The sequence below is a fragment of the Acomys minous genome, assembly GCF_964271855.1.
Source record: "Acomys minous genome assembly, chromosome: 3".
NCBI classification, from domain to species: domain Eukaryota; kingdom Metazoa; phylum Chordata; class Mammalia; order Rodentia; family Muridae; genus Acomys; species Acomys minous.
The window spans coordinates 144,548,286-144,566,582 of NC_140485.1; the positions used below are offsets into that span (position 1 = coordinate 144,548,286).

Consider the following 18,297-nt stretch of genomic DNA (forward strand, 5'->3'; position numbering starts at 1 on the left):
CCTGCTACCACTCTCTCGCCGCTCAACGCCCAGGCTATGACGCCGGAGGCCACCGGTCCCGCGCATGCGCAGCTCGCAGCTGCGTCCTGGAAGCCGGGGAGGCGACGCACGTGAGTCATCAGGGAGCGCCGGAAGCGTCGCGGCCCGCGCCGGAAGCGATGGAGGTAGGGTGGCCGCTGCCTGCTAAGCGCCGTGTCTCGCGCGGCTTGAGTTGCTATGATGGGACCCCCCACCCCCGCCTTGTGGCAGGCCCTCCTCGGGATGTTGTTGTGCGACAGCGCGCGTGGGCTTATAAACTACAGGGAGAGTCAGTTTACGGAATACTGTGTTTGGTGAAGGAGGCGGGGTGTGGAAAACAAACACAACTACTCAGTGCTTATTTCATTCCAAAGTCAGTGATGCTCGGTTTTCTATTCTCACGCACCCTGTAAAGTATCGCAGATTTTGATAACTGCAGTATAATAAAGGAGTGCCGAAAGGAATAATGCATTGTTCAGAAAACCCACCGAGCCTCTGAACTACAGTGTCAGCAAGTGTGATTAATGAAACAATTTAAGATTTTCTACATGAGCATTAAAACAGACACATAAAATACCCAGTGTCTAAGCACTGTTTTACACATAAAGCTATTACGGTATCCAGCTACCATACCTTAGTGCAGTCTGCATTTAAGATCCGATTTTTAAAAAAACCTGAATGTAATGGTGCCTTTATGGTTTATATTTCAGATCTTAACGGGGGACCCCATTGCCACGTGCCTTTCTCCTTTAGTGCATGACCTGATTTGTAACGTTGGATTTGAACTCAGAGAAGTTTGTGATATCAATAGCATTGTAACTCAAAATGGTCAAGTATGCTGGGAAGCAATTACGGACTGCGTGAGCTATAAAGAATCAGGTTTGTAGTCTCTGGACACCACGCCTCAGGTAGTACTGTTACATTGAAAATACGTTGTCTTGTAACACCCTCCTTGGTCCTTTCTCTTGAAGGGTTTTGTAATGTAGTCGTAACTGGGGGTGGGGGTGGGGGATGTGTAAGAGCAGGAAGGCCAGAAGGCAGGTTAGGCCTACCAGGTCCTGGAATAGTAGTCTCTAGGTGTGTGTACCGCATCAATACCTACTAGGCATACAGGAAGAGACAGAATAGGGTCATGCCTCTCATTATGCTACTCAGAACAACACCCAGCTGACACTTGCAGATATTTCTGGAATTCCATGTTTTTGTAGTTGATCTAGAGTAACTACAGCTAGACAGTCTGTACTGGTGGTAAAATCTTTACAAATCACTTCTACTGAGCTGCAAGTACATGTATCATATGTCCAACTATAAGCTCCTTGATTTTGTGGACATTTCAAGATGAACACTTTTCTCTGATTTCAATGTTTTTCATCCTGTGACATAGAGCTGTGACGCTAACGCGTATTTTTCCCTATAAGGCCAGAGCCTGGATTACAGGAGAAGTGTGCAGCTCTTGGGTCCTGTGTGTGAGGCCGTCCATCTGCATATCTTATCTCTGACCAGGACACAGTTTGAAATTCAGTATTCACCATGGTACCAGTGGACAACTTATCCAGAGGTTTGACATTTGCCTATCTTTAGAAATGCAATTAGACTTTGCAAATTGGAAAGAAGTCTTCGTTACTCCCCAGATTAAGACTTCGTTACTTTCCCAGCCGGGTGGTGGTGGCGTACACCTTTGATCCCAGCACTTGGGAGGCAGAGGTGGGTGGATCTTTGTGAGTTTAAGGCCAGCCTGGACTACAGAGCGAGTTCCAGGACAGCCAGAGCTGTTACAAAGAAAAACCCTGTCTCAAAAAACAAAAACAAAAACAAAACAAAGAGTGTCTTTTCCTTTGCAAATTGGAATCCTCTTTACTCGCCCAGGCGCCAAGGTGTGCTTTCCATCTTTGGCCTCCAGCCGAGAACAATTAGGTAGATACACACAATTCAGTATAACTGAAGTTGTATTTTATTATACTGAGGTCCTCACGCTCTAAATCCCTAACTACAGCCCTAACCTCCCCAGGGCTGCTCACCTGTCAGTATGCCTTAGCTGAAGGTCACGTCCAGTCTGTCACAGAAGTCTCTGAGGTGACGGTCAGGATCCCAGAGGGAAACTCTCCAGCTGCAGGGCAGGTCAAGGTGGTGTCTTTCCAGATGTGCAGAGCAGAGCAGTGCTCTCGGTCTCTACTTACACATGTCCAGTGGGCACCATGGGCTCTAGGCCTGTGTCTGGTTATCCTGAGTGAGTGATGTCACTGAGTTCTGGTTATTGAGTATAGCCTTGGGTAGAGTGGGGCTCCTGACTAAGCTAGTTTTACATGTCTAAAAGGCATTTTTAAATTATTATTATTTTCACTATACCTTTCAACTCTGAAGAGGTCCTGGGGACTGCAAGGGAAGTCTAAGTAGTCTGTATCTGAAACTTGAATTGAGGAACATACCAGTTTGGACAACTTTAGCACAAAAGACAGACCTCCCAGGAAGATGACAAGGTTAGGAGGTCAGAAAGTAGGCGCTCGGTTCCCTAACAGTGACTTGAAAAAGAGATAGTAACATGGGCCCTGATGTAAATCATGTGTGGTTTGCTTTTTCTTTTTCCATGTTCCATTTCCCATGTTAAGGAGCTATAATAAACCAGTACCTGTAACATGTCTGATTCTAGAATGATCTGGTGAGGTGAACTCCATCATAGAACAACTAAATTGCTATGGGAAATAAGTAGGTCGAAATATTTGGTTTCAACTCATTATTCCAAATGTCTGTTTCAAACAAACATTTAAAGAAAGAACTTTCAAAGAACCCTGTAGGCATTAAATAATTTTCCTTATTACAATATTTCAATAGAAACTATTGTTATAGCAAAAATTTGAATGTAGTAGTTGAAATCTTAAGAGGATTGAAATCAATAATAGTAATTCAATAAAAATCATTGTTGTTCTGACAAACAGTTTTCATAAAGTCTGAGCTCTACTGTGTGTCTCACTCTGAACAGTTATTCCTTGAAGCATTTGATGCCTTGGAAAGCTTGCACTCTGCTGCCACCTCCCTCAGTGTGATGAAACTGGCTTCCTGTCTGGAGCGAGCCCTAGGCGACGTGAGTGTGAGATTCTGCACTGTTTGTCTGCTTACCTAGATGAACACAGACACTTCAGATTTCGAGCGGTTTGCTTTTGTTTTCCTGTAAAATACACTGATTCTCTTTTTCCATGATTAAGAAACCCTAGTACCTGTGAGCTGGGAGGACTCAGCACGTAGAAGTACTTGCTGCATAGGCACGAGGGCCTGGATTTAGGCTGTAGCAATGTGTCTTAAAAAAATGTGTGGCTGCTTCTACACCTCCTGTGGCACACACTGGGGGAGGATGGAGACAGGAGGATCACTGGGGCTCTCCCACCGTCATGCCAGTTCCAGTTTCAGTAAAAGACCCTATCTCAAGGGGATAAGGGGAAGAACGGTAGAACAGCACACCTGCTGGCCTCATCTGACCTTTAGGTATGTGCATCTATCACACACAAGCACATACATGCATGCTCACACACACAAACATGCACACACACATAGGACAGGAAATCTGTGTCTAAGCACTTTGTTCATTTGTACAATGCTTCATAAATTATGCTGTTTTAAAAATAGTATTGCCTCATTATAATGTAATTATTATATGATTTCTGTTTCAACTTTAGGTATTTTTACTGATTGGGAAAGAGTGCCCCTTTCTTCTAAGAGATCTTCTTGCATGTGCAGAGCTTGCACAGGTCTTTGGACATGCTGTGGTAAGTATGCAAATAATACATAAAGCATAGGGTAGCTGGCATGAGCTGTGCTTTTGATCTTCCACAGCAGCCCAAATAAACCGAGGACTCCTTTTGTTTCTTTCCTGAGGGCTGGCTGGATAGCACCTAGCTGTGGCTGCTGTTGTCAGCCACACTGCCTAGAATGGAGTTTGTACCTCATCTTCTGTTGTGTGCAGTTCCTGGGCACCTGTGACGGACAGTGTTGGAGCCCTGCATCCTGGGCAGTGGCTAGCTCCTAGCTCCTAGCTCCTGACTGCCTTGAGGCCCTGGAGCCTTAGCTCCACCTTCTTCACTTTGGTGCTTTATATGCACAGTGGGAAAGAGTGGTGCCTTCCTGAAAGGTGGTCCTGGGGATAAATCAGTTGATGAATCATTAAAAAATGAGTCTATCATGTATTTGTTACTCAATAAATGTTGCTTTCCAGCCATCAAAATGGCTTACTGGGAAAGGTGCCTGCCACCACAGCTGATGACAGTAGTTTTTGCCCTAGCACCTACATGGTGAAGCTGAGAATCAGCTCCCTCAGGTTATCCTGTGACCTGTACACATTGCCACACACTAAGTGAAAATGTAATAGAAGTTTAACATTAGCTTCATTATTGTTACTACTTTGTACTAGCCGAGAGAGAAAGCAAACATTTTAGCATTGCGTTGATGTACCCCATGATTCCGTAATTCTCGGTTTTAACGGATCAGATGGATGTGCTCAAAGTCTTCATCGGGTCTCCATGCGGACTCAACCTGAGGAACGTGTTGTGGCATGGCTTCGCTTCCCCTCAGGATGTCCCTCCAAAGTAAGTGCTGCTAACTGACTTCCTCCTTTATCTGCCTGAGATCTGCAATGTCTAGACTCCCACAAGAAGAAAGGATCATTTGTGAAATTGAGAGAATTTGAGACATGGACGGTGAAGTTGCACATCAACAGCAGAGGAGCTAGAGTGGTGACAGTGTGTGTGTCAGTGCGTGTCAGTGTGTCAGTGTGTGTCAGTGCGTGTCAGTGCGTGTCAGTGCGTGTCAGTGTGTCAGTGTGTGTCAGTGCGTGTCAGTGCCGTGCACCCTGAGAACGGGCCCTGGATCCCGGACAGCTGCAAAGCCTGCACTGTGGTAGTCCTGGCCTTCCTGGTTACCATACAGCTTACTCCATCTATGGAGAGCTCTGAAGTGTGATGGCTTCCTTCCTTAATTTCCTTATGTATTTATTTTTACATCCTTATCCACGCACACAGACGCCACAGCACTTGTGTGGAAGTCAGAAGACTATTGTGGGATGGTTCTTCCCTTCCCAGTGTGGGCCTAGGGAGTGAGCTCGGGCTATTCAGCCTGCTGCAGGCGCCTTTGCCTGCTGACGCGCCTCAGCCCTCCTTACGTGGTTTCCGCACTTTCCTCTCAGCGGAGGTCTTCCTGTGCATGTCTGCTCCATTTGCAGCAGCTCCCGGGCTTATTCCCTAGATACTGCTCAGCCATGTTGCTGCTCACAGCAGGACTGGGCCAGTTACTGAAGAGTTACCTTCACCACCACACGAAAGTCACGTTGGCACATCGACCTTTTGTGGCTCTCACGAACTTAGAGGATGTGATTGTTTTTCCTGGTAAGTTCCACGGTTCACAGTGCCCCCTTTCTATGTCTTTGTGGGGGTCTTTGCACCGTCTGTAAGTAGCACCAGGCCTGAGTTCCTGGTGAAGGACTTCCCATTGGCAAGATGGCTTTGCTAGTTACTGGAAGGACCTTTTAGATTCCCCTCTTCCCACTGCTCTGGGTTGGTCAGGGACCCCGAGTCACAGCTAGAGCTGTCCCTTCCTCAGCAGTGCTGTCATTCAGAGCATTCTGGGGCCATTCGTGGCATTTGTGTTATGTCAGCTGTGCCACAGAAGGAAGGGTCGCCTGTATCTTCTGAGAATACGGCTTCCTGCTCTCGGTCAGGGTACTCAGCTAGGGTACTGCTGAGCCCTGCTCTCAGTCGCTGCCCAAGTTCCTAAAGAGATTCAGTTGCCATTCCTCCTCTTGGCAAGCGTCCTGAGGCCACTCCACTGTAGCTGTAGGCCAAGAGCTCTTCCTTTCTAGAAACTCCCCAGTTCCCAGTTCATCTGGCCCAGGGTGTTGGCTGTTTAGCGTGCATGTCCACATGTGTCCCTGACTTCTGTCAGTTGGCTGCTCTGCTTGTGTTTATAAAGACACTTGCTCTTTTACAGGTGTTACGTATGAGGTGCTCTCAGCGTTAGAGACAGTGATGACGAAATCCACCTTTTTATTAAAAATCATGTTACCATATTGGGAAATGGCAGTGACCAAGTTCAAGTCGCACAGGTAACAAGGGTGCATGGTACTTTGGTGCTCGGTACCCTTCACCACCTAAAGCTTGGAGTGAGCAGAGACTGACTAGAGTGGGCTGAGTGCAGTGTCTCCCTTTGGTGATGGAGACAGGCTGGGACTGTTCCAAGTGTTCTGTCATCCTCTTGATGCAATTGACAGAACTGTTCGTTTTTTAGAATAAACTTCTTAGTGTTTTTCTGAACTTTTACTGTAAGTAAAGCATTGAACCTAGCACTAAAGGATCATGAAGAAAAACAAGGCAGGTAAGCCTGGCCATGGTGTTCCCTCAAAGGCAGGCACGGAGTGAGAGTCAGGCACAGAGTGCTCTCAGTCGGGCACAGAGTGCTCTCAGACGGGCACAGAGTGCTTCCAGACAGGCACAGAGTGCTCCCAGACAGGCCGAGACTGGAGAACACTGAGCTGGTCATCACTTGTCCTCAGGTGACCTCATTCTTGGACTCATTTTGTGCTGCAGCTGTGCTGTTCAGGCCATCCTCACAAGCAACACGCAGCATATGTAGTTCTGTAGTGACATTTTGTTCTGTTGAAGCTAATAAGAATGTTTCATCAAGCATGAAAACACCAATATATATATATAACTTGCTAATGTGAGAAACAAAATAAGAGAATCCAAGTTACATATCCTTGCTTTCAATGCCACAGCAGTTCTGTTGAGGCTCCAGTGCAGTTATTGAGACACCTGATGATTTCCTTGGGCCTCACAGGTTTGCTGACTGCGCCATGTTGTTGCTGTCACAGCTAGAAACTGGACTCAGGAGAGTTTTTGCTGTGGTTAACAAGTGCCCTGATAGACTGCTCACGGCTGAGGTACACGTGGTTCTGTTACTCAACGTGACTGTGGTGACTATATTGATAATTTTCTGTGGGTATTTCAAGGTGTTAAGGGTTAGGGATGTAGATATGTGGCTAAGCACTTCCCTAGTATGTGCAAAATCCTGGGTTCAGTCCCTACAGCACACACAACAACCCCCCCCCCCCGCCACACACCATATTTTGTTTGTTGTTAAAGTACATATTTATTTTAACTGTGATTATGTAAGACAGTTCTGTTTCCAATTTGTGCTTTAAACTTCATGATGACGTGAAAATTATAGCATCTTCAGAGAACCATAATTGTTTCTGACTTTGGATGATATTACTGTTTTCTTTTAATTGTTCTTTTTTATCTCTTTCCTTTTCTGCAGTCAACAATTCTATACACCACATTTGATGAAGTAAGTGGTCACAAAAAAAAAAAAAACCTTGAAAACTGTCATCTTCTTTTAAGACGCAAATTAAAGCACAGTGACTAGGGCTGGAGAGGCGGCTCAGAAGTGAGGGCCCTTGCTGCTCTTGTGGAGACCTGCGCTTGCTTCCCAGCACCCATATGGTGGCTCACAACTATGCATAGGCACGCACACAGTACACATACACACGTGCAGGCAGAATACTCATGCACATGAAATAAGTAAATTTAAAATAATACCACTAATGAAAACCACAAAGCTTAACTATAAGTAGCATGCTTGCAGGAAAATGTTGCTGGCAGCAGGCAAGGGGAAGACACTTACAGTAGACTTCAATAGGCTCTGCAGTCGTGCTTTTAGCTGATTGAATGCTTCCCTGCACTGAACACACCTATGTTCCCAGTACATGTGTAGGCACATGACTGTGTAAGTAGTTTATGCATGTGTCAGCCTTACAGCTTATTGATTAATCTACTTTTGGTGGTTTAGATCCTGGCAAAACATTTGAATGATGGTAGCATCAACCAGCTTCCTCTTTTCCTTGGAGAGCCTGCCATGGTAAAGTATTATGTGTGCCCAGCCCCATGTCTTTCTGTTTATGAACATGCTGGCATCTAAAGTAGAGTGAACACCTGCTTCTGGGCTGTCGCCTTGTCTGTCACAGACACCATCAGGAGAGATGACAGCGTGCATTGTGTAGTCTGGTTACTGCTGTGCGTTTGGTTGCCTGGTGGCTTGGCTGCCCTCTTTCTCTGTATTTCTTACTAAAGAAGGACTGTATATTTGTAAACAGCAACAGTCAAATGTCTCTAAGGTTAAGTATTGGATGGAACAGAATTAGTGTTTTGACCCGTTTTCCAGTAAATGTTTTATATTTTATAAGAACACTGCAGTGACTTTAGACTCCAGTAAGTACTTCTGTTTGCTCGGCCTCACCAAGAAGAGAGCTGGTTCTGTTGCCCAGTCAGTCCTTGTGGTATTTTGGCATTCTTTCCTGCCCTCAGTGAGCTGACTCATTTGTCTGACACCCTTTCGTTTTGTTTTGAATTCCCTGGGCTCTTCCTGTTGGCAGCCTGCCCACATCAGTGGTTTTCTGCCATCTTCCCCTCTTGCTGTAGCAGAGAGGCGTGGGGCCCGAACAGTTACAGGAGGGAGCAGCCATCTTTGTTGGCTTAGGATGCAGGAGTGGTCCATGGTGGATGCAGAAGAAGGGATGAGCCAAGGGCACCTGCTCCATGATGCTCATTCACGCAGAAGCAGTGACTCATTCTTCTTTAGGGGAGTTCATTTCCCTTCCCCATAGGAGGGCAAGAATAACAAAGACAGGAGGGCTTAGCAGTATCCCTCACAGCCACTGCCTCTGGCTGGCCATCAGCCCCACATGCAGGATGGACAGAGCAAGGCTCCCACTGCATTCCCAGCTGCAGGGCAGAGTGGATGCCCTCTCTGAGACCCACATTGCCCAGCAGTTTTTAAACGAGCCAGCAGCTGCCTGGAAACGTCGCCTCTTGCTGCTTCCTCTGCCCACAGCACTAACAGAACATGTCTCTGTCAATTCTAAAAGGAATTCTTGTGGGATTTCCTGAACTATCAGGAGGGCCCTCGTGTCCGGGATCGGTTAAGCCATGGGGAGCTCAACTTGCATGAGTTTCCAGAGGAAGTGGCAAGCCAGCTGCTCACGTTCTCCCTGGTGCTTCTGCTGCGATTCACCGAGGAAGACACTCTGTCAGGGCGGAAGGTACTGAGGGGGGGCGGGGGGCTGGCAGAGATGACCACCACCAGCAATGGAAGAGCATGTCTTAGTTCTCAAACATGATGGCCAGCGAAGGAGGGGTTGGCATGGGTCCCAGCACTTTGATCTGTTGTCATGTCACTCATCGGCTCTGGGCCATCAGGAGTGCTGCGGTTTCTGCTTCTGACTTCTGCCAGCCTTTGGCTCCCTGGCTTCTCACTTTTGTAGTTGTCAGTGGCTGACTTGGGCTTTTCAGTTACACATTTACATCAGTTATTACATCATTAGAATATACTACATGTTACCTTTGCTGTTTTTAATATTTATGTGTCTAGCGGTTAACTGTCTATGGTATGTTATTTTTTTCTAAGTATTGATTTTCAGTCCTTAAAGTTTCCCATTCATTTTAGGATCTTCCTCTCCTTGTATATTTGTAGCTTTGCTGTGCTGTGGGCAGGGTGTGTGCAGTCCTTAAGCTAAAGAGGGTCGTCAGCTGCATTTTATCAGCTTGTTGGTTATGGTTGACCACCAGGTCTGCCCTACTTTAATGAAGAGCTTTGTCATGCTGTCGATGGGTAGAGTTATTCTGAGGAAGATAGCGGAAGGTTGGGACTCTAAGCGGCATGATTCAGAAGGAGACACAAAGCCCAACGTGGACCCATAGTGCCTGACATCAGTGTCTCTGAACCAGGAGGAAGCAGCGATACAGTCATTGGTCAGCCTTGCGGAAGGTTACAGGTCCCGCTGCCACCCAGCCTTCCAGCTGCAAAAACAGGTATGCCACACGCAGGGCGCTTGGGAGAGGGACACACGGGACACCACTCCTCCTTCAGACTCATAAGAAGGGCCCAGGGCTTTGTCCTTTTAGATTCCTCAGCCTGTCGGTCACATGCCTTGGTCAAGTGGCTCTGTCTTCTGAGCTTGCAGCTCAGGTTCTGGGCCTCAGCGTGAACGCAGTTTGGTCTCAAGGATGACAGGTGGGACATTTAGCATGGAGCTTGGCTGGCTGCTGTTTCTGGCCACCGCCTAAAGACAGAAGCAAGTTTTATCAAGTGAGGAATGTCATTTTTTTTTCTACCATATAAGACAAGTTTTTGTTAACTTATAATTTTAAACAAATGTTCCACCATGTAGTTCCAATTTGGGGATTATCTCAAATTATATCTAGATAAAGATATATATATATATATATATATATATATATATATATATATATATATATATATAGAGAGAGAGAGAGAGAGAGAGAGAGAGAGAGAGAGAGAGAGAGATACATACATAGATAAATAGATAGCTAGAGATATAAAGATTCAGTGTGCACCTGAGTGCAGGTGCTAGAGGCTTCTGACCCCTAGAGCTGGAGCTAAAGGCAGTTGTGAGCCATATGACAGGTGCCAGGAATTGAACTCAGGTCCTCTGCAAGAGCAGTATATGGAGTCACCACTGCGTGATTTCCCCAGATAGGGGACTGGGTAAGAACAATCTGCATGAATGTCACACTGAGTTCCTGCACACCCTCACAGGGTTGCTGGAGACCAAGGCTTGGCCATTGCTGTCTTGTGACAAACACATCCATTGTTAGACTTTTCCTGGGGAGAGGTGACCAAGTGTCTGTTACTCCCAGATAGACACTGACAACAGATCAACGAAACCATCCACCTGATTCTGTCTTAGTAAGCTGAGCTTTCGGGAAGACCGGCGCCCAGAAGCCTGGTGGTGCCACCCCAGCATTGCAGTGGCTCCCAGAGGCGGCACCCAGAGCTCCCCATAATGTGCAGCTTGTGCTCAGCTGAGCGAGAGCGCCCTCCTCTAGCTGTTGCCTCCTGCCTTTGTAATCTTGTCCAGTGAGATTCCTGGGTCATAGAAAGCTCCCTCCAGAGGGAGCACATCAGCAGATCCGCCCCAGCCTGGCCCGGGTTGTGATTTGGGGGCAGGAGCATGGATGGTGTCCCCCATGAGTCTGTTTCCCAAGACCTCACACAAAGGTAGAGGTATCAGAACTTACCTACAGGGACCAGTGTTTTAAAGAGACAGGAAGGACAGGAGGGAAGGTTCTGGATGCTACACTACTATGTGACCTGATTGTCCCCAGTCTATGCCCTTAGCTGTCGTCTTCTGTGGCTCCAGGTGGCCCCTTGGCTATTTTGGACCTTCATCTGTTATCTATCTTGTACTAGGTCACGATCCTGTGAACTGTGCTTTGTAAGGCCATTGCCAGGGTTGTTATTGCTGCAGGGGATTGCTCACATTGCCCAGGCTGTTGCTGAGGCAGAGGATTGCTCACATTGCCCAGGCTGTTGCTGAGGCAGAGGATTGCTCACATTACTCGGGTTGTTGCTGAGGCAGAGGATTGCTCACATTCAGTGATGTCTACACAGCTGCCACTCAGTGTGTCATATCATCGTGGGTCAACCCCCCTGAAGGATCTGCTGTGTGGCTTCATCTGATGACATTGTCGACATGCCTTCCTCATCTGTGTTGTATGCTCTCACTCACAGAATAGTTGCCAAACTGTTCAACTGAGGGTGTCATGTGTGAGCATGCTCATCTCACCCCAGCAGTAGGGCCAGCCATAGTGTGAGCAGTCTGTTCACTGGACATGTGAAACACCTCAGTGCACCATATGGTTTCAGATAGGCAGCCTGCAACAGGTTTACGAATATTTTCTAGAAAGTGATTCTGTATCTGTGACAGTCAAGAACATCCTCCTAGGACATTGTAAAGACCTCAGAGCAGTTAAATATTTCCTCCCAGGTGCTGAGCTGTGAGAAAAGCCTCAGAATGTGGCCTGTGCTGCCTCTGCCAGAAGACGCCAGTCAGGAAGCAGACAGGTGCGTGTCATCTGGACTGCAGTGTTTGCCACCTAAGTTGTTGCATGTGTCACATGGGTCATGTGTGCAAAGGCTGGTGGCTGTAGTCATCTTTCATCTTGCACAGGGCTGTTAGAAACCTCTGGAAGGGGGGGGGGGGCTAGTTTTTTGGCAGTTGAACACAGCCTGGAAGCTAGGGCACCCTTTCCACAAGGGCTCAGCAGACATGAGGAAAGTCTGGACTCAAGGGGAAGGAGAGGGTGTAGGATATAGAATAAAACAGACACAGCTGTAGTGGAACTAGTCGGGGCAGCCCCGGCTCACCCTCTGTGTAGCCCAGATCACCCTCCGTCTGTGTAGCCCACATCACCCTCCATCTGTGTAGCCCAGATCACCCTCCATCTGTGTTGCCCAGATCACCCCCGTCCGTGTAGCCCAATTCACCCCCATCCGTGTAGCCCAGATCACCCCCATGTGTGTAGCCCAGATCACCCCCATGTGTGTAGCCCACATCACCCCGTCTGTGTAGCCCACATCACCCCCGTCTGTGTAGCCCACATCACCCCGTCTGTGTAGCCCACATCACTCCCGTCTGTGTAGCCCAGATCACCCCCGTCTGTGTAGCCCACATCACCCCCGTCTGTGTAGCCCACATCACCCCGTCTGTGTAGCCCAGATCACCCCCGTCTGTGTAGCCCACATCACTCCCGTCTGTGTAGCCCAGATCACCCCCGTCTGTGTAGCCCACATCACCCCCGTCTGTGTAGCCCACATCACCCCCGTCTGTGTAGCCCACATCACCCCCGTCTGTGTAGCCCACATCACCCCCGTCTGTGTAGCCCACATCACCCCCGTCTGTGTAGCCCACATCACTCCCGTCTGTGTAGCCCACATCACCCCGTCTGTGTAGCCCACATCACCCCCGTCTGTGTAGCCCACATCACCCCCGTCTGTGTAGCCCAGATCACCCCCGTCTGTGTAGCCCACATCACCCCCGTCTGTGTAGCCCACATCACCCCCGTCTGTGTAGCCCACATCACCCCGTCTGTGTAGCCCAGATCACCCCCGTCTGTGTAGCCCACATCACCCCCGTCTGTGTAGCCCACATCACCCCGTCTGTGTAGCCCACATCACCCCGTCTGTGTAGCCCACATCACCCCCGTCTGTGTAGCCCAGATCACCCCCGTCTGTGTAGCCCACATCACCCCCGTCTGTGTAGCCCACATCACCCCGTCTGTGTAGCCCACATCACCCCCGTCTGTGTAGCCCACATCACCCCGTCTGTGTAGCCCACATCACCCCCGTCTGTGTAGCCCACATCACCCCCGTCTGTGTAGCCCACATCACCCCCGTCTGTGTAGCCCACATCACCCCCGTCTGTGTAGCCCACATCACCCCCGTCTGTGTAGCCCACATCACCCCCGTCTGTGTAGCCCACATCACCCCCGTCTGTGTAGCCCACATCACCCCCGTCTGTGTAGCCCACATCACCCCCGTCTGTGTAGCCCACATCACCCCCGTCTGTGTAGCCCACATCACCCCCGTCTGTGTAGCCCACATCACCCCCGTCTGTGTAGCCCACATCACCCCCGTCTGTGTAGCCCACATCACCCCCGTCTGTGTAGCCCACATCACCCCCGTCTGTGTAGCCCACATCACCCCCGTCTGTGTAGCCCACATCACCCCCGTCTGTGTAGCCCACATCACCCCCGTCTGTGTAGCCCACATCACCCCGTCTGTGTAGCCTTGCCTTCTGATCGTATCACTCATTTTGTCCTGTCATGCTACCTATTTTCATTTATGTTGGGGATACCAAATTTTAGATCAAGTTTACTAAGTATTAAGCATCATCTTATGTTATCAATAATGTGGGCATTTTAATTATTGGACTATACCCTTAAACACTCCCCGTTCTTCAGATTGGGAGGTAATTCTCAAGCATGCGCCTGCAGCTTCTTAATTAGCAACATTGTGAGTGAGCTCTTCCTCCACGTGCCTGCGTGTGTCTGTGCTGTAAGCGGATCGGATGGTCTTCCCCCAGAGAAGTGAGTACCGCAGAAACATAGCGGGGTGACTTGTGACAGCAGGCTTAACGTTTTCTCTCAGTTTTAGCAGTTTGGTATTGTGCCCCCACATGGTCATCTGGTGACCTCTGTGCAAGTGAAGTTACATGTGTGTGCTTTGTTCAGTGCAGTCGCATTTTACCTACCTGTCACTTGTACCAGCAGACTCCAAACCCATTCAGACCCCGAAAAAGAGCAGGCAGTGGCATTCTCAGCGCTGTTTGCCCCTGATTGCTGTGCTTCCCTTGCAGGTGGCCCCAGCTGCTCAGTGAACTCTGCAGCATACGCATTCCTACGCTGTTCTGCCCCAGAGCTGTTTTGGAAGTTCTGGTTGTGCTCCGAGGCATCAGCTCCCAATGCCAGCGCGTGTCCGACCAGGTGCTTGCCTCTTTGCAGCTGAGACACAGGCAGTGGGTGGAGCGGAGGCTGCGCTCTAGGCAGCGGCAGAACTATCTGCGCATGCTCAGCAGGTAGTCCGCACCCCTCCTCAGCACCCCTCATACTGGGTGGGTGCTGACCCCTTCAGAGAAGAGCTACAGGATATACATTTTATAGGACTTTTAAATTTGGCCTGTAGCAGTGGTCCCTCCGCCCAACATGACGGTCTGGGCTTAAGCCCTAGAGGATGTTCGCTTGGGTTTGCCAGCGCCGTGGCTCTTCGCATTTCCTTAAGCAATAGCTGCTTGGAACACGTTTCTAGAACTTTGGGTTGATGGTGTGGCGTTGCATAGGTCTGTCAGATCACTTGTGTGTTCATTTCCCTCCAGAAGTTTCTCAGTGTGCACCCATGTAGTTTATATGGGCGTGTTGCGCCACGCCCTCCTAAAACGGAGCAAAGTATGTTCAAGCATCTTTGGTGGTCTCATGGGAAAACATGGTTGGACCTTCATTGGGATTTCTTGGAATCTGGCAAAGTTAGACACACTTTCTCCTCTTGTGAAGCCCTTTCCTGGGTGGTCTGTGAGATGCTGCTCGTGGGCACAGAGGCTCCGGCTGACCTGGTGTGGGTTTGGAGCAGCTGGGACTGAGCCAGACTAAGAGCAGCGAGTAGAAGCACCTGTGCCCTGCGTGCGAAGGGATGAGAAAGGCTGGGCCGCGCACAGGCTTGGAGGGCAGGCACTGGGCAGCAGGGCAGAGGGCTAGAAACCATCTTCCCAGATGGGTGCGCTCAGGTGCTTCAGAATGAGTTGGCAAAACAAAAGGTTAGTTTGGGGCTTTTTTTCCTCCTTTGTCTTTCTGTTTTGCTTTTTTGATTTCATTTTTTGTGGTAATTCTGTGTGTGTGTGTGTGTGTGTGTGTGTGTGTGTGTGTGTGTGTAGATGTGTAGGTGTGTGTGCATGGTGTGTGCATGTGTGTATGTGTGCGTGTGTGGAGGGGTGTGCGTGTGGAGGTGTGTGTGTGTGTGTGTCTGTGTATGTGTGTGCATGCATGCTGTGTATGCTTGTCTCTGTGTGTATGTGGGTATGTGTGTGTGTGGGTATATGTAGAGGTGTGTGTGTGTGGAGGTGTGTGTGGAGGTGTGTGTGGAGGTGTGTGTGTGTATGTGCATGTGTGCATGTGTGTGTAAGGAGGTGGGAGGATTTGGACAGTTGGGAAAGGGAAAAGCATAATGGAAACAGAACTTATGGATTTTACAATAAAACAGTTGAAGTATTTTTCCTCATGAACATGGAAGGAGCTGTGACAAGCCCGTGACCTCTGTCATCCTTTTCCAGTGTTGGCCTTTTGTCCCCTGTGCTGTTGCTGATCTTGCTGCTCCTCGCACTGGAGTTGCTCAGTGTTCATGCCGTTGGTGAGAAAAGTGCCCAGCAGCGTCAGGAGTACCTGAGGTGAGGCACTGCTGCGGGGTGGAAGGCCTTTGCTGATGCTGGTTCAGTCCCCGCAGGTCGCCTGGATCCTCAGCCTGTCCGCTGTGCCATGTTGGACAAGTGTGTGGTCACTGGGAGCTGCTTCCCTCGGGCACAGTGCACACGGTTGAGCTGATCTCCCTGTGACTCCTCAGCTTGCCAGGCTACAGCGTGGTGCCCGATGCACTCGGAGTCAAGGCTGTGGGGATGGTCTTGCAGGAGGGACACGAGGCAGATTGCACCACGTCCAAGTGACACAGGCAGTCGCAGAGCTGTCTATAGCTGATAGTGTCAAACTTAGGCATCCTACTCACAGCCCCACCAGACCTAGGGAATCTGGAAGTAGGAGAAACCTTTATGTCGGCCACTCCACATGAAGAGATTCCAGGGCTGTTCAGATGGCGTGTTGTGGTCAGCTGGCTGTAGCTGCTGTGATGGACGTAGCCGCTATCCATGCCCACGAATTTTTACATCATGGCTGGCTTTATGCAGTCCTTGGCAGGGGACGGGAGTCTTTGCATGTTGTCTAACACAGGGTCATTGGGAATGAACTCAGGACCTCTGGAAGAGCAGACAGTGCTCTTAACTGCTGAGCCATTTCTCAAGGCCCCGTTTAGCATATCTTTATGGACATTTAAAAAATATAAAGAATTATGGTAAAGTCTACACCACTGGGGTAAGCGAAGGAGAAAGCTTAGCAGTGGCAGTTGTTTCATAGTGATGATGTTTCTCCTCAGAGTCCTGGCGGCAAAAGGGAAGAAAGGCAAGTGATGCAGCCTCAGTACCCAGGGGACTGTGGGCAGGGCCTTCTCTCACCGTGTCTGTTGTCTCCGTCTCAGCTAACCAGCCTTGGAGTCTGGCACTGTGTTCCATTGCTGAGAAAGCTCATGTCAAGTGCTGAGTGTGAGAAGCGCCCTGAGTCTTCTGAAGCCCAGCTGGTGTTGGCAGCATTGGCTCCACTGGTTTTGTTTTTCTGCAATGGTGGCTCCTATTTTCACTTTACATGCATTTCTTAAATGTACACACAATGGAGGAATTCTTAGGAATATTTTCAAGGGAAGACATGTTACATTGCTACTTGCTATATTAGGACAGACAAAAAAAACCTAACGTGCCTCACTGTCTTTTTAACAGGTTCTTAAAATGGATCCTACAATACGCTGAGAACCTCGCGGCCTACACCAGCCAAGAGAAGAACAAATGGCATGAAGCCATCAGCCTCACACACACAGTTTTGTTGAGAATTTGGAATTTCAGTGAGAAGAAACAAATGTTAATGCATTTAGCCAAAAGATCCACAAATAAAGATGACCCAAGCTGACAAAGGGAACATGAGCCAGGCTGCTTCTGTTCGTGATACTTGCCGAGCTATCGCGGAGACCTTGGGGCCCTCTGTGGCAGCTGCACATCATGTCTGTCCCGTTGAATTTTATGCCCCCCACCACCACCACACACAATCAACCTCTGGATGAAAGAGTGAAAATGCCAAGACAAGACTTTGGAACTTGACTGTTTCCTCAGATGTAACCTTGTTTGAAGGAACAGTAGCTACATTGCCATGTCCTCAGTGAGTCTCATAAAGGACGCACGTTCCACAGACATGGAGATACACTGTACATCACGGACATCTGGTTCCCATGTGTCACACGACGGACACGCACATGACTCGGTGTCCCGCATCACGTCAGAGATGCACAATTCACTCCCCCACTCTCCCCAGCCCTTCCATCCACGTCTCTGTGTGTCATCACTTGCATGCGGTGTCTGCTCTGTTGCTGTGGTGTGGAAGCTGACAGCCAGAGCTCTTCACCGCGCGGCATCTCTGCCTCTTGAGACTCCCTAACCCTCTGCAAACGTTAGGGAGAACTGTCTGTTCTTGTCTCGGGACCTGCTTTGTTAGTTAAATCATGGTTTCTTATATTTACCACGAGCTCCATGGTGGTTTTCATTTTCCTAAAGAAAGATGACACTTAGGTGTAGTGGTACACGCCTGTAATTCCAGCCCTGCGAGTCAGAAGCAGGAGGGTCACAAGCTAGTGACCAGTGATCGGTGTAAGGAAGACCCCACTCAAGAGGAAAGGCTTTGCATCCAGCGCACTGAAGCACACGCCAGGTAGTGTGTGAGTGAAGCCAGGTGACGGAAGTTTAGAGACTTGCTTTCTCCTCTATGTCACTACAAGCAGCAACAGCTGCGTGTAATGTGTACAAATTCAAGTGTCTGGCCAGGAATGGTGGCGCACGCCTTTAATCCCATCACTTGGGAGGCAGAGGCAGGTGGATTGCTGTGAGTTCGAGGCCAGCCTGGTCTACAAAGCGAGTCTAGGACAGCCAAGGCTACACAGAGAAACCCTGTCTCAAAAAACAAAACAACAACAACAACAACAACAACAAAAAAACAAAACCCAAACCAAACAAACACAAATTCAAGTGTCTGACCACTGTTGGTTGAAGGTGCTGCCTGTCTTCCCAAGCCTGTTGCCACGTGTACC

At 49.0% G+C, this 18,297-nt stretch overlaps 1 protein-coding gene across 9 annotated transcripts; it reads left to right on the forward strand.

Moving 5' to 3' along the window:
* Positions 1 to 31: 31 nt before the first annotated feature.
* Positions 32 to 17,733, forward strand: ERMARD (ER membrane associated RNA degradation). 9 transcript variants are annotated; one of them, XM_084775436.1, is made up of 18 exons: positions 32 to 164; positions 729 to 897; positions 1,437 to 1,576; positions 2,996 to 3,097; positions 3,687 to 3,776; positions 4,495 to 4,592; positions 5,248 to 5,387; positions 5,989 to 6,103; positions 6,835 to 6,937; positions 7,315 to 7,344; positions 7,846 to 7,914; positions 8,921 to 9,094; positions 9,780 to 9,863; positions 11,825 to 11,919; positions 13,818 to 13,943; positions 14,213 to 14,431; positions 15,677 to 15,790; positions 16,943 to 17,733. In XM_084775436.1, the coding sequence occupies exons 1-18, from the start codon at positions 159 to 161 to the stop codon at positions 17,127 to 17,129; spliced, it is 2,061 nt and encodes a 686-aa protein (XP_084631562.1). In that variant the 5' UTR covers positions 32 to 158; the 3' UTR covers positions 17,130 to 17,733. The 9 variants fall into 9 exon arrangements, 7 of the variants coding, with proteins under 7 accessions (XP_084631562.1, XP_084631563.1, XP_084631566.1 ...); XM_084775437.1 differs by having other exon boundaries at positions 11,843 to 11,919; XM_084775440.1 differs by having other exon boundaries at positions 14,213 to 14,339; positions 16,943 to 17,138.
* Positions 17,734 to 18,297: the final 564 nt, after the last annotated feature.